This window comes from Equus przewalskii, chromosome 10, assembly GCF_037783145.1.
Source record: "Equus przewalskii isolate Varuska chromosome 10, EquPr2, whole genome shotgun sequence".
NCBI lineage: Eukaryota > Metazoa > Chordata > Mammalia > Perissodactyla > Equidae > Equus > Equus przewalskii.
The window spans coordinates 21,157,651-21,178,537 of NC_091840.1; the positions used below are offsets into that span (position 1 = coordinate 21,157,651).

Genomic DNA, 20,887 nt, shown 5'->3' on the forward strand with positions numbered 1-20,887 from the left:
CCCTTGGTCCTCCTCCCCTGATCCTCCTTCCCCTGATCCTCCTCCCCTGGTCCTCCTTCTGATTCTCCGTCCCCAGGTCATCCTCTGACTGTCCCCCCTTTTTGGTCACACTGTGGTGGGCTGGGTGGTCATGCACCGAGACAAAGAGCCAAGAGCCCCCTTCCTGCCGGCTGTGTTAGGTGAAGGAGGGAGGAGACCGGCATGCTCAGCATCCCCACGCTCACACAGGCAGTCACAGCCCCCACCCCAAGTGAGCTCCCAGTGTGAGGGGGAGGCACAGCTGCTACCCTGAGGAAGGATCCTCTCTGGGGGGAGACCAAGCCCCTCTGTCAGGGAACCTGGGCCACAGCTGCCCTGCAGGAAATCTCTCCAGGGCACCGAAGAAACAGCAGGTCCCAATGAGTGTGAGTGAGCCGGAGCCACCAGCCTCACAGGGCATGAGGGCAGAGAGCAGCGCCGGCAGGTGGGGCTGGCCCGAGGACCCTGGAAAGCCGGGGTCCGGAAGGCAGGGTCTGGGTCCTGGGGCGCCCTCAGGGCCCCCTCAGCTGGTCTGCAGGGCCAAGGGGGGTGCCAGCCTGAAAGAGGACCCTACCTGGGCTGCTGCCTCTCACCCTCCCCCATACCCCCTTAAGCCAAGGAAGCGGGGGAGTGGGAAGAGGAAGGGGAGGCTGAGGGAGGAATGCAGTCCTGTCTCCTGGAGTCTTCCAGCCTGTGGGCAGCAGCAGGAGTTCCCACGGGTGCCTCCCTCAGCGCTCGCTTCCCCTTCCCAGGCTCCCCGACTTCCTCCCCGCCCATTCCCGCTGCTTCCTGCCCGCCCTCCCTTGCCCTCTCCTGACCTGGGTTCCATCAGGGGAGGGTCCTTTTTGGAGAGGGGCCCGGGGCAGCTGATGGCCCTGCCTGGAAGTGTGGGGTGACCCCAGGTGACTGTATCTGATGTCTTGTGTCCACCCCAAGCCGATGGTTCCTGGAAACCTGTCAGAGGGAGGTGGCTGAGTCTGCTTGTCCCTGGGGAGGGCGCACTTGGCAACCCCTGGGGTGTGCAGGGGGCCCTGGGGGACCCCGCCTCTGACTTCCCACTCTGGAGGAAGCTCCTGGGAGCCCCAGGAATGTTCTGCATCTCCTGCTGCCCCGGGGAGGGTGGGGCCCCTTTGGAGCCAGACACAAATCATTAGTGGGTGGATCTGGGCAGGCGGCAGAGAGGAAGAAGCAGATTCCCCCTGAGGGCAGGTGTGGCTGGGCAGGGTGCATGGCTGGGCAGGGGTGGGGAGTGCTCTGGGATGAGGTAGGCGGCAGGGCATTGTGAGTTCCTTGCTGGCCCTGCCTTTCCCATCCCGGGCAAGGTGCCCGCAGGTGAGAGGTGAGAGTGGGCTCCGTGTTTGTGGGGTGAATGGAAAGGAGCCGACAGGCACCCTGGGGCAGGGATCCGGGATGGAGTGAGGGACTTTGGGACCCCTGAAGGATTTGGGGTCCTCTTCTCATCAGCCAAGCCAAGCTAAGCTGGGAGCCTGCCTCTGGGCTCCTGGGACTCTGGCTTTCCCTGACCTCCCCTGATGTGGACCCTTTTCCTTGGGGGGAGGGTAAGTGGCAGTGTATTCCTTTCCTGGGTCCCTGTTGCCATCTAGTCATGGCCCAGGCTCCCTGTCTCTAACAATTCAACAAGCACTTACAGAGCGCCTGCTGCATACAAGCCATGCCCTGGGTTCTGGGAAGGGATCAGGGGTGGACGGTTAATGCTTAGGGGATCTGTAGGAGCCAAGGTCAGCTGGGCAGATATGTCATGACCTGTGTCAACGTCAATATGCATCTGTTGAACATCCACTGTATACCTCAGGTTGCTCCTCACCCTGCACCTTCTGTCAGCATTGTGGGGGTGGTGTAGACCCGGGACCCTCCCCAGTTCCCTGGGCCTGCTCAGCTCTGAGGTGGGGCCTGTCCGCCCTCCACGCTCCAGCACATGGGCTTCTCAGCAACCTCTGGAGGATATCCAGGGCTTGTGGGGTGGTTGAGCCTGGGGCTGGCCTGAGGACCCCGGGGGATGTTGGAAGCCATCCCCGCTGTCTCCCTGGGGGCCTCCTGTTGTCTCCTCTCCTTCTGTGCTTGGCTCCCAGAAACCTCTGGGGCTGATCTCTTCCTCCTTTTCCTCTCGTCCCCTATGTGGGCCAAGCTGCTGACGACAGCGGGGGCTGTGGGCCCGGGGCCTCTCCCTGCCGGGGGTGGAGGACAGGCCCGGGCAGGAGGAGTCATGGCTGAGAGGACCTCTGTGCAGCCCTCTGGCTGCTCCTGCCAGGCCTTCCTCCCCCCCAGGGAGCCTGGCCCCAGCCTGCTCTGCTGCCTGGCCGCCGCCCAGGAGCACCGGGCCTCGGTTTCCTCCCACCGTGGTTGGGAAGATCTGGCAAGGGCTGTCCCCGAGCTGTGTAGGAGGAAAGTCCAGGTGTTCTTCGGCCCTGCCAGAGATGGCCACACACTCTGGGGAGCTGGGGAGGCCTTCCTAGGGCCTCACCCTGCCCTTGCCCTTGGGGAGGGGGCTGAGCTGGGCCGGGCCTTCAGCAAGCGAGGCCTTTCTGGGTTGAGGGGCAGAGGGGTCCACAGGCAGCAGCATCTCCAAAGAGCAGAGGCACAGGGCCTGGGAGTCACTGGTGTGGGGAAACTGAGGCCCAGCTGGCAGTGTGCAGCCTGACGCCCGGGGTGAGGGGCAGATGGTGGTGACGTAGGGTGAGGCTTTGGTGATTCTAGAGGGAGGAAGCCAGGCTCGTAAGCTCTTTTGCCCCTTCAAACTGGGCCTCAAGACTAAGGTCTGAGGGAGTTAGAAGTGGGGTGAGGGCAGGCGGGGGCTCTGGGGAGAGGCACTGAGGGCGGTGGCCCTCTTCCCAGGCCCAGATTTGAATTTGGTTAAATTGACTGTGCGCCAGGTTCAGCACTGGAAGTCCGGCCATCCCGTTTGAGCCGAGTGAGGCCTGCCTGGGGGAGGAGGGCAGCCAGCTTCTGGGGAGAGGGTTCCGGGGAATGTGGCTCCGGCAGGGATGGTGAGGGTCTTCACCGCCTGTCATTCCCTGTGTGGGTGACTGGGGCAGGGCCTGCCTCTGGCCCACTCAGGTGACCCCAGGTTCTATTGGTTCCCTCTCCTACGGTCTTGGGGTGCCCGGAAGTCCTCCCTGACATCTGACCTCATGGAAGAGCCTTGGTGGTCTGCCCTGGCTCTCTAGCCTTGGCTTTGAGCCCCGCCACCCCCAGCAGCTCTGGGAACCCCAGACTTCACAGCTGGGGTGGGAGCAGGATAAAGTTGGGGCTCATCCCTTCTCTCCCAGACAGATCATGTTGTCCCCACTCTCCAAGCGAGGGGCCACCTTCAGGTGAGAGGCCACCCACTTGCTAGGCAGGAAGTCCTTCCGGCAGTCTAGCCTCAGCCTGGGAGCTCCAGCCCACATGGAAAGTCTGACTCCCTCCCTGTCCCCGTGTGTGGGCCTCTCCAGAGCCTGGGCCACCCGCACGCCTGCCGCCCCGGGCCAGGCTCGCCCTCCCCTGCCCGTGGCCGCCGCTGGAAGCTCGGCACTGAGACAGGCCCGGTGCAGACACCAACATCTTGGCAGCACCTAAGTCATTAGCGCCGCGGAGATTAGGCTGGTAATCTCGTTGTCGGGAGGTGGGTGCCAGCTGCCAGGATGGGGGCTGGCGCCCTCCCTCGCAGGGTGGCCCCCCAGGGCATGGCCCTGATGGAGGGGCACCCCACCACACAGATCTGGGGGCCCCTCGGGGTGGCTTTTCCCAAGCCCTGGGGCATGAGTGGGAGTGGTCACCCCACCCTCTGTGTCTTCCTCCCCCTCGGCACCAGCTTGACTGATGTGACTGTCTCTCCATACCCCCTCAAAGACCATGGGGGGCGGGAATTACCCCCACTTTACAAATGGGGAAACTGATGCTCGTGTATTAACTTCCTGCAAGGCTTGGAAACAAATCTCCCTCAGGTCAGTGCCTGTGTCTGCTCCCCTCAGATACGGGGACCCCCTCCAGGCCAGGGCTGTGTCTCCTCCCACAGTCCTGGACTCATCCCAAGATGGCTGGGGGTCCCTGCTGTCAGAGACTGATTTTTCTCCCCTCGGCTGAGGGTGGGGGGGTGCTCCCTCAGGGCCACGTTGTACTTGGGGGAGGGTGTCGAATCTCTCCGCCTTCTCCCTGGGGCCCAGGAGTGCTGGGTGGGGGGCGAAAGCAGCCCCCGGGCTCTAGGCCTGTGGAGGCTTGTTCCAGGCCCTTCCTGACTCCTGGGGCTGGGTTCCCCAGACTCCCCCCAAGAGTGAGCTCAGCGGCCTAATTGCGGCCAAGGATGGAGGATCACCCCACCCTAGGGCTGTGGCTCCAACACCACCTTTGTTTCTGAACAGACAATGGGCAGCTAAGAGGCCACCAGGCCCAGGCCAGGCTCGGGCATGGGAGGGGACCTGGGGGATGCACTCAGTGTGTCCAGCCTGAGCCCCAGGCCCTGGGCGCTGGAACAGAAGCAAATTACACAGCTGGAGTTTTGGCTCTGACTTCAAGGGCCAGGGGCCCAGCCCCCCTTTAGCCCAGTTATAAAGGGCTGCCCGGGGTCTCTGTCCAGACTGGACCCTGCTCCTGACTTGTGCACACCATGGCTGCCACCACCACCACCATCCGTCAGTTCTCAACCTCCGGCTCCCTCAAGGGCCTGTGTATGCCCAGCGGGGGTTTCTCTCGGGTGTCCTCAGTCCATGTCGGGGGTGCCTGCAGGGCGCCCAGCTTCCTGGGAACTGGCAGCCTTGGCAACACGTCGGTCACCTCGTCCCGCTTCTCGGCAGGCTTGGGAGGCGGCTACAGTGGGGGCTACACCTGCAACCTGGGCGGGGGCTTCGGCTCCAGCTTTGGCGTGGGGGATGCCCTGCTGGGGGGCGGCGAGAAGGAGACCATGCAGAACCTCAACGACCGCCTGGCCTCCTACCTGGAGAAGGTGCGCGCCCTGGAGGAGGCGAACGCCGACCTGGAGGTGAAGATCCGAGACTGGTACAAGAAGCAGGGGCCCAGCCCCGCCCGCGACTACAGCCACTACTTCAAGATCATCGAGGAGCTGCGAAGCAAGGTGGGAGCTTCCTGCCCTCTGCCCTCTGTCCTTAGTACCTGCTTCTGACTCACCCTGTCCCAACTTTGGACCTTTGCGAACATTTCTCCCCCGTCCCAGGTCTCCATCCTTTATTCATTCATTCATCCATTCACTCTCTCACTTGCTCTGGAACGCAGCCCCGGGCCAGTCACTGGTCCCAGGCCTGGAGGACATCCAACGCAAGGAGGTCACTCGGAGTTAGTTCTCCCTTTCTGGGGGAGTGTGGGTGGGGTGGGTGATGGAGGAGTGGGCAGGCAAGGCTGCAGGTGGCCTGGAAGGTCTGGAACAGCTGGGCAAAGGCAAAGAAGTGGGAAAGAGTTTGGTGTGGCTGCTGGGAGGTGAGGCTGGAGATCTCCTTCTCACTATTCCATTCACTGCTGGGTCTGCCCCCCTTCCTGCCTCACCTCTTCCAGGCAGTCCTCCTGGATGGATGGCACTGGGCTTTATCCCCAGATCTTGGGGTCCCTTCAACACTTTGAAGTTCTGCCTCCACCCTGTTCACTGTGCTGGTTTCATAGTCTGGCATTTTCTCGTGGCTGCTTTCGTTGTGGGTCCTCCATCTCGCTCCACGATGGTCACTCTGTGGCTTCTTGAGGGCAGGGGCTGTGTCTCCCCTTGCAGACTGGGGGGATCCCTGAGGGAAGGAGCTGTGTCTTCCCATTCAGACTGGAAGCTCCCAAGGGAAGGAATTTCTCTAACTTAGTTTGCTGGAGAAGACAGGTTACACACATGCACACGACCTCTAAGAACACAGCCTTGGCGTTCTGTAAATGTGGCACCTGGGTCTTCTGCACAAACCCTGCCCCTGGTGGGGGGGGTCCTACAGTGCTGCAGCCCCCAGAGGCAGGTGAGAGGTCAAGGACCTCTGGTAGCCGGGCTTGGGAGAAGGTTGTGGAGGCCCCAGACAGCAAGGCCTGCTATTTCCTGGTGCAGAACCAGGCCTGGTGCTGCCCTGCGAGGGGCCTTGCCTGCTCCTGCCCGGGGCCTCCACCAGGCAGGGAATTCCTGCAGGTTCCCCCCGGAAGCGGAGCCACAGGGAGCGCCAGATCAGATATGGGGCTGGGTCTGCGCAGGGGGGAACCCAGGGGAGCCCCGGTGAGTCACCGTTCCAGCTTCGGGGTCAGCCAGCTCCTCACTGCCAAGCCCCGTGCACTTGCACCAGGCCTCTGCGCCTCTGAGTCACCACCCCCTCCTCCCGGGAGTTTGCACAACTGCCCCTCGCTGGGCCCAGTGAGCCTCCTGAGCAGGGAGGTGGGTGGGGGCGGGTTTGCAGGCCATAGATGGGCCCACTGAGGCCCAAGGACAATAACAAACTGGCCCTCGGATTCAGTCTGGAAACAGGGCCTGACCCGGGGTCCCTTCGCAGGACTTAGGGCCTCGAGCGGGCTCTGAGGCCCTGGAGGAGCCACTGGAGCTGCGTGTGCCTCCTGGGGCTGCCCGTCTTCTGCCTTCTACATTTCAGTCCTGGGCCCTCAAGAATTCCAGATTCTCCCCGGCTCATCTGCCCCTCCACCGAGGCCTCCCCTCTGTTCCCTCCGGGCAGTGGGGAGGGGCCTCGCTCTCCTCCGCCCCCAGCGGCCCTAGATTGGAGCATCTCTTGGGCATTTCTCACAATAATAACAACAGCAGCAATAATAATAACCAATATTCTGCTCCCTCCAGAGCCTGTCTCCTGTGTTCCCATTTAACCTCCTGGATGACCCTGTGGGAAAAGAAAACTTTGTCCTGGGTTTGAGGTGGGGCCAGTCACAACCTCATTAATTAATTAATTAAGCTCTTAATTAAATGAATATTTCCTTGGGGTTGACTCTGGGCCAGGCACTGTGCCCAGGGCAGGGGATTCCGAGGAGAATGAGACAGACGTGTCCTTGTCCCCCTGCAGCCCAGGGTGCAGTGGAGGATGAAATAGCCAAAAGGGTAATAGAAATATTGCACTGGGGGAAGTGCTGTGAAAGAGAGACCAGCAGGGAGGAGGTATGGCAGGGCATCGAGGAGGGCTTCCCGGAGGGGGTGGTAACTGAGCCTAGAGGTGAATTTAGTTGGGGAAGAGGGAGTGAGGTCCAGGCAGCTGAGGCAGTGACCCCATGGTGGGAGAGGGGTGCATATCGGTCCCTCTCCTGGCATCATGGTTTCCTGTGCCTGGGTAGCATGCCCTCACCACTCTGAGAGCCCCCCAGGGAAACCCCCCAGCCGGGTGCCCAGAGGAGGAGACCCCAGGAACCCGCATCTCCCTCACTCGGGCCCGTTCTCCAAAGGGCTGCGAGAGGGGTGTTGCAGGGCCTTCCCGGGGCTGCCGAGGGTGTTGCTCACTGAGCCCACCATGTCCCCCAGATCCTGGCAGCCACCATGGACAATGCCAGCTTCGTGCTGCAGATTGACAATGCCCGCCTGGCAGCCGACGACTTCCGCACCAAGTGAGTCGGCTTCGGGGCTGCCCTGGGGGGCTGGCAGTGGGGCTGGCTCTGCACACCACAGAGCCCTCTGTGTGCACGAGGGGGTGTCCTCGTGGCACTCCACGGCTTGCGCCTCCCTCCTGCCCAGGTACGAGACGGAGCTGACCCTGCGCATGAACGTGGAGGCCGACATCAACGGCCTGCGCAGGGTGCTGGACGAGCTGACCCTGGCCAGAGCCGACCTGGAGATGCAGATCGAGAACCTCAAGGAGGAGCTGGCCTACATGAGGAAGAACCACGAGGAGGTGGGGCCAGCTCGGGAAAGCAGGAGAAACTCGCCCGGGAACAGGCGAGGCTGGGGCCCCCGAGACTTCCTGGGCAGGGCCATGCTCTCAATCCAGTTTCTGTCTCTGGTGGGCTCTTGGTCTGACCCTGGGAGACCCCCAGAGGGTCCTGGGTGAGGCCTGGAGGGCCCTCTTCCCCACAAAGATACATTTTTTGGTCCCTGGAGGCACAGTCCATTGCGTGGTGACAGTTAACTATCTAATGAGCGAATCAGTCTAAGAACACGCATGCTAATTATTATAATGAATGATAATAGCGATAGTCATAACAACAAGGAGCATCTGCCCAGCACATTGCAAGTGATTCACAGCAATTATCTTAGCTGATACCAGCAGCAGCACTGGGAGAAGGGAGCTCTTTCCTACGTCTACCAGAGAAGAAACTGGCGATCAGAGAGGTTAAGGGATTTATTCAAGGCTGCACAGCGGTCTTCCCTCCCATCTGTCTGACCCGTAAACACACCCAGGTCTGACTCCACCAGGTCTGCCACCTCTTGTGCCCGATTCCCAGGGACCTCAAGGCTCAACCCAATGACAGGGATCCAAGACCTTGTAGGGGGACCAATGAGCCTTGTGGCTTCCTTCTCAGTCGACCTCTGGGCTGGCCTGAGCTGGGGGAGCCTAGTCCTAAGTAGCAGGTGCCCAGAAAGTGTCTCCACCTGGCTTTGAGGCTGGTTATGTGAATTGCATCCCCCCCAGCAATTTATCATTTCTTGATGAGATCTGGCTCAGCCGATACTGACATAGGGCTGCTCCCCTGCTGGTGCTGTGTGGTTGGCGGTGGGGGACAAGGTGGGCAGTCAGGACAGTGAGTGAGGTTGTCCTGGCTCGTCCTCCACCGTGATGGGCATTTGCCATCTCTCCTGCCACAGCACACCTTGGGGGTGGACCCTGAGTGTGTTTTGGGGAGATGGTTGATATCCACAGGCCTGCACGTTTGGGACATGATGACACCTGCCTCACCTTCAGGGTGAGGAGCTGTTGGTCTGTCTGTATCTGTCTGTCTGTCATCTGCACCCATCTCTCCGAGGTAGAGAAGGCAGGCCCCAGGGTCTCTCCCCAGGATAGCTCTGGGTGAGCTCCCGCTCTCCTCTCTTCCCAGGAAATGAACGCCCTTCGAGGCCAGGTGGGTGGGGACGTCAGCGTGGAGATGGACGCGGCTCCTGGCGTGGACCTGAGCCGCATCCTGAACGAGATGCGCGACCAGTACGAGAAGATGGCGGAGAAGAACCGCAAAGACGCGGAGGACTGGTTCTTCAGCAAGGTGGGGCCGCGCGTGAGCAGGTGTGCGCATGTGTGCTGTGTGCTGAATGAAGACTTGTGGACTCACAGGCTGTCCCAGCTGGAAGGACCTTTGGAAGCCAGGTGGACCAATCCCTCGTGTTTCTGGCAGATTGTGGGGCTCAGAGGCCTTAAGTCACACACCCTCACTGGGGCCTGGAGAACAGAGTCAGGTCTCCTGGCCCCTTGCTGGCTGTGTGTGGCTGTGTGTGTTGGATGCATAACTCCGGCCCTGAGTAAACTCCCCATGAGCATCTACAGTCCTGGATGGTCATAGGCACAGGACGGGTAAAGCCTGGCGCCTGGTTCTGAGCTGCGCCTGCAGTTCGGCAGTAGTAAGAGGTGCAGATGACGGTGAAGCAAGGTGATTCTGCTCAGGTCCAGTGGGGCACGCTGTGTGTGGGGCCCCACAGAGGCCAGGGAGGACCTGGGACAGCAGTTGTGGGGGGGTGAGGGCTCATGGGCGGCTCCTGTCCTCTGCACGCCTCCCCCAGCCCCCTTGGCTCGCCCTGCCTTGCAGACGGAGGAGCTGAACCGGGAGGTGGCCACCAGCACCGAGGCCCTGCAGAGCAGCAGGACGGAGATCACGGAGCTCCGCCGCTCCGTGCAGAACCTGGAGATCGAGCTGCAATCCCAGCTCAGCATGGTAGGGCCTCCGTCCCCTCCCTGCCCTGAGTCTGTCACCCCAGGATGGGCCCAGCCTCTTGGACCCCCAGTGGGAGAACCAGAGAGTCCCCACCCAGCGTGTCATTCACACTTGGCAGCTCGGGGCCCCCTCTGCCCCAGTCACGACCCTGCCACGCTGCAGAACCCACGACCCCACAGGTGGGCCCCTCTATGGGTGCTCCACTGTGGGGAAGGAAGGGTCCGAGCTCAGTCTCAGCCAGCTGCCTATGCCTTGGCCCACAGAAATCATCGCTGGAGGGCAGCCTGGCAGAGACTGAGGCCCGCTATGGGACCCAGCTGGCCCAGCTGCAGGGGCTCATCAGCAGCATTGAGCAGCAGCTGTGCGAGCTGCGCTGTGACATGGAACGCCAGAACCATGAGTACAAGGTGCTGCTGGACGTGAAGACACGGCTGGAGCAGGAGATTACCACCTACCGCCGGCTGCTGGAGGGAGAGGACGCCCAGTGAGTGGGGGCACCTGTTCCAGTGGGCTGGGGGCCGCTTCACCCAGGGAGAGATGTTTGAGCTGAAGGGACAGCACCCACCAAGGCCAGGAGGAGGTGTGGGGTTTCGCAGGAGGTGAAACTGAGAACCCTGGCGGGGTCTGACTGTGAGGAGCACTGAAGGCCAAATGAAAGCATCTGGACTGGAGCTTGTAGGCAATGGGGAGCCATGGAGGGTTATGATCCTCAGGATGGCTTAGAGGGAGAAATGGATCAGAGGGCCAGGGCGGGGTCAGGGAGACTTGTGAGGAGGCTGTGGCAGCGTCAGGCCAGAGAAGTCCTGCTGTGGCTGGGGGCAGAGGGCGAGGAAAGGGAGGTGAGGCAGCAGAAGCTGTGTTATAGCTAAAAACAGCAGGGCTGGAAGCTTGAGCGTGGGGGCGAGCGTGGCTCGTGGGCAGGACTCCGTAAGTGTTGATGAGCACATGCAGTGGGTGATGCTGACCCTGGGTTTCTGGTTCCAATGACTGTGTGGTTGGTGATGCTATCACCCAGGAGGGATAAGGAACAGAGTGGGTGGTAATCTGGTTTGGAGCTGGGAAGCTTGATGGGCCCCTAGTGTAAGGGGGCTGAGAATGTCCTGGAGTCTCCATGCTTAGTCACGCATTCCAGCTTCTGTTCCCTGATGATGGTGAAGTCCATCCAGAGTCTAAACACAGTATCTCCTGCTTTAATTGAGTTTATTTGTTGGGACCTTCAGGATATGGAAAACCACTTGCTCAGCTTCTCCTTGTAAATCCCTGGTTAACCGCAGTGCCTCCCGGCCTTCCGGTCTTCTGTTGGGATGCTCTCTCCTTACTCCTATGCGCTGGGCCTGTGCCCTTTGACCCTGTGGTTGCCCTGCTTTTCCCTGCACTCCCAGCTGTGCTTTCTCTCTGATTGCTGGGACCTCTCTCCCCTCACCCCTGGCCTCCCAGCTGCTCCTCCTCCCAGCAGTGCTCCCAGGGGCTGGGTTCCCTGCCGGCATCCCTGGGCTGACAGGTCCCCCTCTCCCTGCAGCCTGGCCACCCATTACTCCTCGTCCCTGGCCTCACAGCCCACCCGGGAAGGTAAGAGCCTGCCCAGAGGGAGTGGGGAGAGGCTGAGGACCCTTAAGTGTGGGAGACTGCGGGAGGGGCTCTGGCCTGAGGTTCCCTGTGCCCCCTCCTCCACGGCCCGCAGCCTCGGTCACCAGCCGCCAGGTGCGCACCATCGTGGAGGAAGTCCAGGATGGCAAGGTGGTCTCCACCCGCGAGCAGGTCCACCGCTCCACCCACTGAAGCCCCTTTTCACCTGCAACACCCCAGCCTTGAAGGTCAAGGGGCAGCCATCGCCTCCAGCTCCCAGTGTGCTACTGCTGTGCCCCAACTACCGGTCTGGGCCCCCACCCAAGAGCTGTTGCCTTTCTGTACCTGCTTCCTGCAGCCCCTCACCCAGGGGGCCTCCTGGGTTTGCCCCAGTGACTGCTATTAAAGCTTTGCCAGAAGGTCAATGCCTCGTGTGCTCTGGTCTGGTCCTTGGCTTGGGACAATATGGCAGAGGGATTGGAGGGAGGGGGGTCTGTGGAGTGTTTGGGTGGCGCTTGTCACCTGCCACCCTGTTCTGCCCACTCCCCTCCAGGCCTGGGGCTCCTGGGAGGCCCAGAGGGAAGGAGGCAGAAGGATTGAGGGTGAAGGGTTAGAACAGGCCATCAGGCTGGGAAAGTTTCTAAGAATCAGTCCCCAGGGTTCCCATGGCCTGTGACTGGTCCCTGGGAGGGCCCCATAGATTTTCTGGGGAACCACGCCAGTTATAGAGCACTCCCTGCCTCGTCCCGGGGCAGATCCAGATTCAAGATCAGAGGGAGAGGGGCTGGGCAGGGGGCTTTCTCAAGGAGTGGTCCAGGGCAAGGAGAGCGGGTGGCAGCGGCACAGCCAGCCCAGGAAACCAGACTGGCTCTGCCTGGCTCCGAGGTGTGTGTGGGGCGGGGTGGCTGCTGTGCCTGTGAGCGTGGGGGGCGTCCTGTTTGCTTTGATGGCTTGGCAGCGGGCTGGGCTATTGGAGAATCTCTCTCAGCTGCTGGCCGGGGCTGTCTGGGCCTGTCTGGGAAGTGGAAGCCATCAGCAGTCTGAGACACGACTACATTCTGCCCAGTGGGCCTGCCGGGACCCTGGGACCCAGGGCTGGGCTGGGGGTGGTGGGCAGACACACGACCTGTCCTGCGGGGCACATCAGGGATCTGGGGGGGGGGGGTGCGCTTTGTGGGAGGTTACTGGGGAGGGGGACTGCTGGTGGGGTCTCAGGAAGACCCCCTTCTTGGGCAGTTTCCAGCTGGCTGGGACCTGAGCTGTATGCCCCTCGCCTCGCCCTGAGGCCTCTTGGGGTATAGGAGGGGTAGGAAGGGTGGAAAGGGGGTGCCCCTCACAGCTCTTTCAGCCCCCTTTACCACCAAGCTTCCCTCCCAGCCTGCCGTTTCCCCACCTACAGCTAAGCTCCTCTTTGCCCACCCTAGCCGAGGACGCCCACCTGTAAGAGGGGTTGGGGAAAGGTTAGAAGAGGAGACTGAGTCACCGGTGGTCCCAGGGATGGGGGCAGGGTCAGAAAGCTGGCCAGATGGGTTCACAGTCCCTGGAGTGCTTGCCTGGGTCAGGGCTCTGCAGAAGGGGATGGTGCGCCCAGGGCCCGGGGGGAGGGCTGTGGGGGCTGTGGCACGGGGGTACAAAGGGTGTAGCCAGCCAGCTCAGTTCTGGAGTTAGGTGGGGCCGTGGGACACCACCCTGTCTGAGCCCCAATTTCCTTTACTTGTGAAATGGGGTGGTAATCTGAGACTTGACAGAGTCACGGTGTTATGTGGTGAGCCAGGTGGGTTTAGGGCCAGTTTCCAAGGCAGGATGGGGCTTGGTCCTCACTGCCTCCCCAGCACCCAGCCCAGGGCCAGCACCGTGTGGGGTGTGCTGTGTGATGAAGGAGAGCAACCTCAGCCTGGAGGCTGCCTGGTCCCCAACCTGCTTCCCCATCAGACACCAGGTCCAGGAGGGCTGGGCTGGGGTGGCAGCTGCCTGGGAGGGCCCAGTGACGGTGACGTCCTGCCTTCTTCTCTTCTCCGTATTAGGTCATGGGAAAGCGTAGCTGGAGGGCCTGCCTGAATCACAGGTGACGGGCCTGAGACCAGAGACACGCACATGCACATGCAGACGCCCAGCACGGGGCTTCGGAGAAATGAGGCAAAGCCCTAATGGTGGGAGGGGAGGGGGCCCACAGCCACCTGGGAGCTGGCTGGCAGCCAGCGGTGATGAAAGCCCAGGGGAATGGAAACAGAGGAGCGAGCCTGCCGTAATCGCTACGCCCACTGGTTGGCCTATAAAGGAGGCAGGCGAGCCCCAGCAGCAACCTGTGCCTTGGGCCTCTCTCCTCTCGAACCCTCTTGCTCTGCTCCGTGCCTGACTGACGCCTGCTGTTGCCAGCATGACCACCACCATCCGCCAGTTCACCTCCTCCAGCTCCATCAAGGGCTCCTCTGGCCTGGGGGGCGGCTCATCCCGCACCTCCTGCCGGCTGTCTGGCAGCCTGGGTGCCGGCTCCTGCAGGCTGGGGTCTGCTGGTGGCCTGGGCAGTGCCCTTGGGGGCAGCAGCTATTCCAGCTGCTACAGCTTCGGCTCTGGCGGTGGCTATGGCAGCAGCTTTGGTGGTGTTGATGGGCTGCTGGCGGGGAGTGAGAAGGCTACCATGCAGAACCTCAACGACCGCCTGGCCTCCTACCTGGATAAGGTGCGTGCCCTGGAGGAGGCCAACACCGAGCTGGAGGTGAAGATCCGTGACTGGTACCAGAAGCAGGCCCCGGGGCCCGCCCCCAACTACAGCCCCTACTTCCAGACCATCGAGGACCTGAAGAACAAGGTAGGGCCTGCTGGTGAGAGGGGGCCTGGGAGGGGCAGGACTTCTCCTTCCTCACCTCCTGCCCTTGACCAAGGCCTAGAGTCCAGCCTGGGGGCAGCAATAGGGTCTTGGGGAGCCAAGGACTGCTTGGCGCCAGCTTGGCCTCTGGGAGTCCACCTTGGCAGCACTATGTGGCCCACATTTCCCTTTATCGTGGGCAGCAGCCTGGACCAGGGACAAGCAGGCTTTGAGGAGCTCCTTTGAGCTCAGTTTCCTCATCACAGAGCTTCTTGCCACCTCATGTGGTTATAGGATGAGTGAATGCACGTGGAAGGCTGGGCCCATGGGGTGGCCAGATATGTGGGCACCTCTCTCCTTGGAGTAAGAGGGGGATTCTGGGCGATGGCAGGGTGAAGGGTCTGAGTGAGCTCCTGATGACACCTGCTGGGAGGAGGCTGGAGAGAGGGGGCGGGCCCTCAGGAGGCCTCTTGTGTGCCTTATTTGGGGATATTTCTGGCTTCTCCATCCCTCCTGCTGCCTCCTCAAGAATGGGCTCAGCAAACCTGGGGGGGGGGGGGGCAGGGCTGCCTGCTGGGGCCTGGGGTTAGGGTTTAGTGGGGCTCATGGCTTCTGATTTGGAAATGCTCTTTGGTGAGGGCTCCTTAACTTCCTTTTTGGGGAGTCTCTCAGAGGTACCATCTCCCCAACTGTAAAAGGAGGGGGTGCCCACATCTCCTCATCTTTCTGGGGTTCTGCCCTGGGGCCATTCTCCCATTCCGCTCTGGCTCTCCGAATTCCCAGCTGGGCACTCGAATGCCTCCTCTTGTTTAAGGTAGAGCCTGGCCTGGGGGTCTGTGTCGGGGGAGGCAGGTCCTGGGGGCAGGGGAGGTAAGTTTCAGGGCATCAGACTCCTGCTGGCCTGGCCCCTGCCAACCACTGCAGCACAGTAAAGGGGAGAGGCTGGGGGGGGGGGGGGAGGGGAACCTTCTTGGAGAAGGCAGCTGCATCCTGGCCCCTGGGCCAGGAAGACTCATCTCAGAACCCTGGTCTGGGCTGAGGTGCCCACACCCAATGACCTGACTACTCTCTCTTCTCTCCAGATCCTCACGGCCACCGTGGACAATGCCAGTATCCACCTGCAGATCGACAATGCCCGTCTGGCTGCTGATGACTTCCGCACCAAGTGAGCCCTACCAGTGGGCTGGGGAGGAGCTGGGGCACCCCTCTCCACCCCAGGACTCCTCGGTTGCTTGTGGCAAGGGCCAGGAGTTAGGGGTGGGCAAGTCCCAGGAGCTAAGAGCCTACCTCTTAGTCCAGGATGCAGCAAATTCTGATGGTCACTGGGCTTAGGCAAGTGATGGAAGAGAGGGAGGCAGGAGGCAGAGAGGAGAGAAGCAAGGATGCTGGGTGGGTGTGGGGCCTTGCCTTTTGTGGGGTCCCAGGGGCCCCAGGGACAGGCTAGAATTTGCTTCCACTCCATCCCCTCATCATTCCTTACAAGCCCTTAGAGCTCTGGTGGAGGCGGGATGAGGGCCAGGTCCTGGCTCTACCAGTCCAAGCATCTAGTCTGAAGTCTCTGGTTCCCTTTGCAGGTTCGAGACGGAGCAGGCCCTGCGCTTGAGCGTGGAGGCCGACATCAACGGCCTGCGCAGGGTGCTGGACGAGCTGACCCTGGCCAGAGCCGACCTGGAGATGCAGATCGAGAACCTCAAGGAGGAGCTGGCCTACATGAAGAAGAACCATGAGGAGGTGGGGCACCCCAGGCAGCAGGTCAAAGAGGCTGTGGAGCGGGTGGCAGGGCTCTGGGGCTGGGCCAAGGCTGAGGCCGTGGGAAGACAGCAGAGCAGGTGCACCAGAGCTGATCACCTTACGGGGCTGCCCTGTCTGCAGAGCCAGAGTCAGGGCAGCCTCCTCCATGTGCCACCTTGCTTCCCTGCATCCAGGGAACCTCCCAGGGGCCTGCAAACGCCTCTTCTGCCCATCTGGCCTCCCTCACAAGGACAGGGGATAAGCGAGGTGGTCTCCTCCTTGTCTCAGTTCAAATCCTCGAATCTGGGCCCTATGTAGAAGTTTGGAAATTAGAGGGGATATTTTGGGGGCACAGACCTAAGAATTAGATTTTATCTTTGGAGAGCCCTTAGTCTAAGGGGGAGACACAGGGAGCTCCCAGTCTGATGATGGAGGCAGAGCCCTTACAGAGCAGACGACGAAAGTTTTTAGGAGGGTCAGAGGGGAGAGGATAGGCAGAATGAAGGACTCCTCGGGAGGGGTCTGGAGAGCTTGTGTGGGAAGGGTTGGGAGTGAGAGGTCAGGATAGGCCCGGATGCCCACCCCCACAATCTCCATCCCCCACAGGAGATGAACGCCCTGCGAGGACAGGTGGGCGGTGAGATCAACGTGGAGATGGACGCGGCCCCTGGCGTGGACCTGAGCCGCATCCTGAACGAGATGCGCGACCAGTACGAGAAGATGGCGGAAAAGAACCGCAAGGACGCGGAGGACTGGTTCTTCAGCAAGGTGGGGCCACGCGTGCCAGAGGCCTCTCCCAGGCTGTGGGGTTTAAGGACTGAGTCCTGACAGTCAGCCGAGCGCCTGGCATCTTGGGCTGGCCTATCCTCAGGGAGCTGCAGGGACCCCAGGGGTTTTGGTGTCACCCTCTGCATCTACAAGCCTAGAGCCTGGCTAAAGCTTGGATCTGGGGGATGGGAGGGGAGCCCCTCAGGAATGAAGCCAAAGGGTAAAGACCCTGGGAGCTTCTGCCTCTCCGTCAGGAAGTCAGGAACCAGCACCAGGGTCTGGGCCCCTGTCCTGGCTGGTTCTCGAGTTTCCTACTCTTGTGCCTTCCACTTGTAGGGATGAAAGATAAAACTCAACATCATTTCAAAGGCTTCTGGGCTTTGGGAGGTGGGAAGCTGCTGAGAAGGCACGGCTCCCACAGTGAGGTTTGGGAGGAGGCCTGAGGGGCCCAGGGGAGGTCAGGAAGGTGACCATGGTCAGGGGTGTTATGGGGAGTGCTGGGTCTGGGCACAGAAGGGGCTGAGCATGTGGAGACCATGGAGTCGTCTGACTTGGAAGAGGGATCCCAGGCTCATGCTGCACTGTCCTGTGTCTTTTCTGCAGACAGAGGAGCTGAACCGTGAGGTGGCCACCAACAGCGAGCTGGTGCAGAGCGGCAAGAGTGAGATCTCGGAGCTCCGGCGCACGGTGCAGGCCTTGGAGATCGAGCTGCAGTCCCAGCTCAGCATGGTAGGGGTGCAGCCAGGCCTGGGGTGTGCCCAGCGTCCTGGAGGGGGCCCTGACCACCCTCACTCACCTCTGCTCCTCCTACCCTCCTGTAGAAAGCATCCCTGGAGGGCAGCCTGGCGGAGACAGAGAACCGCTACTGCGTGCAGCTGTCCCAGATCCAGGGGCTGATCGGCGGTGTGGAGGAGCAGCTGGCCCAGCTGCGCTGCGAGATGGAGCAGCAGAACCAGGAATACAAGATCCTGCTGGATGTGAAGACACGGCTGGAGCAGGAGATCGCCACCTACCGCCGCCTGCTGGAGGGAGAGGATGCCCAGTGAGTGGGGGCCCTGGGCCAGGGCTGGGGCCAGGGGCAAGGGTGGGGCTCTCAGACCCACATCTAATCTCCTCTCTGTTTTTTTTGCAGCCTGACTCAGTACAAGCCCAGAGAACGTAAGGATCTTGGTAGCTGAGGGCGGAGCTGCATGGGTCAGGCCATCCATCTGCACATTGCTGGGGGAGGGTCCCCAGGAGCTCCAGGAAATGATGGCTGATCCTCAAAAGGGGTGGGGAGGGGGGAAGGGACCCGTTAGGGCTCAGGGTCCATGCTCAGGGGAACCAGATGAGGGAGTTTGATGGGGGCGGGGCAGGGAGATGGTCCTTACCCTAGAGATCCTAGTCGGACAGGGGAGACATCGTCTTAGCTCTGGAGACTCTCCTCTGATGGCGAGATAGGGACACAGTCTCATGATCCTTGCTCTTGATGATGCGGGGTCGGTGAGCCGAGGAGTCGAAAGAAAGATTTCTTGGACTCTCAAGATCTGGCAGTAGGGCTCTTTTATTTAGAGAATAGTGTGGAGTAGCATGGGGACAGGACCCATGGGCAGTCAGGCTGCTGCGTGGGAACAGGGCCCACGGGCAGGAGGAGGTGCTGCTCCCGCTACTGCTGCAAACATGGCTGGAGAGTAAGGCTAAATTTAAGGCATAGGTATGTGAGCCATCTCTTTACAAGACAGAGGAAAGAACATGGAAAAAAGTTAAAATGGTATCAGTGCAGGTGGGGTCTGGCCATCGGGTGGTCCCACAACTTTTAGATAAGAATCAAATCGGATTAAGTAAAGGCCAGAAGCCACCACCCTAAATCAGTTACATGAGGTTGCCAGACAGTAACCAACTTAAGTTCTTGCCTTCTGCATTAAGAGTTTCCAGAGACAAGGCCATCCCCCTTCCCCCTGGCACAGAGAGGGAGGCATCTCCACAGATGGAGCTTCTCCCCACAAATGCAAATGCCTCCCAACAAAGGGCAAGCAAATTCCACTGCTCGGAGCCTGCTTCTCATCTGCAGTTTTAAAATTAACCAGCCTAAAATCCTCATCACTGGAGACTCTACAGATGAGCAAAGCAGTCCTGTCTCTGGGGTCTCTAGTCTGATGGGAGAAAGAGACTCGGTCCTTGTCCTCCAGATCCCAGCCTGGGGGAGGATAAGATCTTAGCCCTGGGGTGTCTAGCCTACTGGGGGTGATGGGGACCAGGTTCTTGTCTTGGAGATCGCAGTCTGATGGGGGAGACAGGAGCACAGTCCTCACCCTCGGGACTGCAGAGAAATGGAGGTAGACCCTGTTTGCTGTAGTGCCCAGGCTGCTTGGTGCGTCTCTTGCAGAAGGACTCAGTGGGTCAGCATCAAGCGACTCATCTGGAGGCAGGACTCACTCCCGGACACCAGAAGAGGGACAGGATAGAAGTGGGGAATGAGTGGCAAGGACAGGAGGGAGAGGTGTAGCTGTGATGTTGAGGGGCCAGGAGAGGCCTGGACACCGAGCGGCTGTGGGGGAGAAAGCAGGCTCCAATCTGGGGGCTGGGGGTTGAGCGAAGGTCTCTTGGCCCCTGCCCACCTCCCGTGTCTGTCTCTTGCAGCCGTGACCACCCGCCAGGTGCGCACCATTGTGGAAGAGGTCCAGGACGGCAGGGTCATTTCCTCCCGAGAGCAGGTCCACCAGACCACCCACTGAAGACTCAGCTCCCCCAGCCAGCCCCCAGGGGCAGGGAGGCGGCAGCCCCCGTCAGCCCTGCAGCCACTGGCCTCCCCAGCCACAGCCCCCTCCCCACCCCTTCGATCCCTTCCCACACTCCTCTGCCTGATCAATAAAGCTTGTTGACTCACTCACGGAATGCATCCTGATCGTGGCCACTGAGGTGGGCCCCAGTGAGAAATGGGTGAACCTGGGGGCACAGGAGGCAGAGGTGGAGTCCATGGACACCCACTATTGTTGGCTTGGAGGTCAGGTCATCACAGACCATCTTAGTAAAGAGTAGGGCTGGGCAGAGCTGGGGGCAGGGGGCACTTTGCATCTCCCAAGGCCCAGGGATCCAAGGCAAGGTGGTCCAGGCAGTGCCAGACCCAGGGTGGGGTCACCACATCAGAGGGGGTCTTAGGTGGCCTCTTCTTGCCCTATAAGTAGGTCTGTGACCTCGGGCAGTCACACCCCCTTGCTAAGCCTCTTTTTCCTGTGACTAAATGGACAAGAAGTTCTCAGGTGTGGGAGCCAGACCCCTGAGGGATGACTCATCCAACCGAGTGCTTCCCAGGGTCCTGGGGGCCGTGCCCTCCTCTGAGAGGGGGCAGGGGGTGAGCAAGGACTGAGAGGGGAGGCAGGATCCTCTGGGAGAGGCACGAGGGTGGGGAAGGGGAGGCGGGCTGGCTAGTCAGGGCCCAGGTTCCTGCGTGAGTCTCAGGAAATCCCCAAGAGGGCTTGTGGGCCCCCAGGGGTACTCCAGGAATATGAGCTGGAGGCCTGTGCTTCTGGAGAAGACTGTGGACCCCAGGGGGCAGTGGGAGAAAGGCTGGGGCCTCTCTCAGGGGTGTTTCCTCAAATAGTCAGCTGCTACTCAGGATGGGGGTGTTAAGAGGGGCACCAGCCTCCTGGCAGTTTGTCTCCTCTGCGTTCCAGCAGCCTGGAGATGGGAGAGTGGGGAGGGGCAGTCCTGCCCCAGCCATGCCCAGGACCCTCTGGGCCCCAGCCCCTCACACTCTCGGGGCGGGTGATGAGCCAGTTGGGGAGGAGCCCTGATACCTGGAAGTCTTCCTCTGAGTAAATCTGGAAACCACTGGGTGGGGCCGGCCTGCTTTCCTGGTTTTCTCCAAGAAGTGGGGTGGGTGTGTCGACGAAAATAATCCATATCCAATCTATAAATGAAAATTTGGGTGAGTTTATTATGAGCTTAAATCTGAGGATTATAACCCGGGAGAGTCTTTCCACAAAGGAACAGGGCACTCCAAAGAAGTGGGGGTACACAGGGTGGTTATATACCCTCAAAGAGGGTGTTTCACATATGATTGAAATGTCCCTTTTACAATAGTCGCGAGACTGCTCTGTCTGCACAGCGATTGATGGAAACAGCAGGTAGGTCTTCTGTCTCAGAGACCACAGCAGGGTGGCAGTCTGTTGTCTCCAGCTGAGTGGTCACAGGTGGGCTGGGTGGTCAAAGGTGAGTGCAGCAATCAGTTCCTAGCCTAAGGAAAAATGCTTATCCCTCAGGAAA

At 60.8% G+C, this 20,887-nt stretch overlaps 2 protein-coding genes across 3 annotated transcripts; both read left to right on the forward strand.

The window, feature by feature from the left end:
• Positions 1-1,457: 1,457 nt before the first annotated feature.
• On the forward strand, positions 1,458-11,762 carry LOC103565057 (keratin, type I cytoskeletal 42). The gene is made up of 8 exons (XM_008541006.2): positions 1,458-5,086; positions 7,439-7,521; positions 7,649-7,805; positions 8,947-9,108; positions 9,646-9,771; positions 10,035-10,255; positions 11,291-11,340; positions 11,453-11,762. The coding sequence occupies exons 1-8, from the start codon at positions 4,622-4,624 to the stop codon at positions 11,548-11,550; spliced, it is 1,362 nt and encodes a 453-aa protein (XP_008539228.2). The 5' UTR covers positions 1,458-4,621; the 3' UTR covers positions 11,551-11,762.
• Positions 11,763-12,090: 328 nt separating this feature from the next.
• Positions 12,091-19,511, forward strand: LOC103565056 (keratin, type I cytoskeletal 17). Of its 2 annotated transcripts, XM_070561978.1 has the most exons (9): positions 12,091-12,222; positions 13,362-14,146; positions 15,226-15,308; positions 15,718-15,874; positions 16,481-16,642; positions 17,246-17,371; positions 17,464-17,684; positions 17,775-17,800; positions 19,262-19,511. In XM_070561978.1, the coding sequence occupies exons 2-9, from the start codon at positions 13,715-13,717 to the stop codon at positions 19,354-19,356; spliced, it is 1,302 nt and encodes a 433-aa protein (XP_070418079.1). In that variant the 5' UTR covers positions 12,091-12,222; positions 13,362-13,714; the 3' UTR covers positions 19,357-19,511. The 2 variants fall into 2 exon arrangements, with proteins under 2 accessions (XP_070418079.1, XP_008539227.2); XM_008541005.2 differs by lacking the exon at positions 12,091-12,222 and having other exon boundaries at positions 12,449-14,146.
• The last annotated feature ends 1,376 nt before the right edge of the window (positions 19,512-20,887 follow it).

Coding starts and splice junctions, on each gene's coding strand:
- LOC103565057 (XM_008541006.2), top strand. CDS start 4,622: ATGGCTGCCACCACCACCACCATCCGTCAGTTCTCAACCTCCGGCTCC. Junction 7,806..8,946: donor TGAGGAAGAACCACGAGGAG/GTGGGGCCAGCT, acceptor CTCTCTTCCCAG/GAAATGAACGCCCTTCGAGG. Junction 10,256..11,290: donor CTGGAGGGAGAGGACGCCCA/GTGAGTGGGGGC, acceptor CTCTCCCTGCAG/CCTGGCCACCCATTACTCCT.
- LOC103565056 (XM_070561978.1), top strand. CDS start 13,715: ATGACCACCACCATCCGCCAGTTCACCTCCTCCAGCTCCATCAAGGGC. Junction 15,309..15,717: donor GCTGATGACTTCCGCACCAA/GTGAGCCCTACC, acceptor TTCCCTTTGCAG/GTTCGAGACGGAGCAGGCCC. Junction 16,643..17,245: donor AGGACTGGTTCTTCAGCAAG/GTGGGGCCACGC, acceptor TCTTTTCTGCAG/ACAGAGGAGCTGAACCGTGA.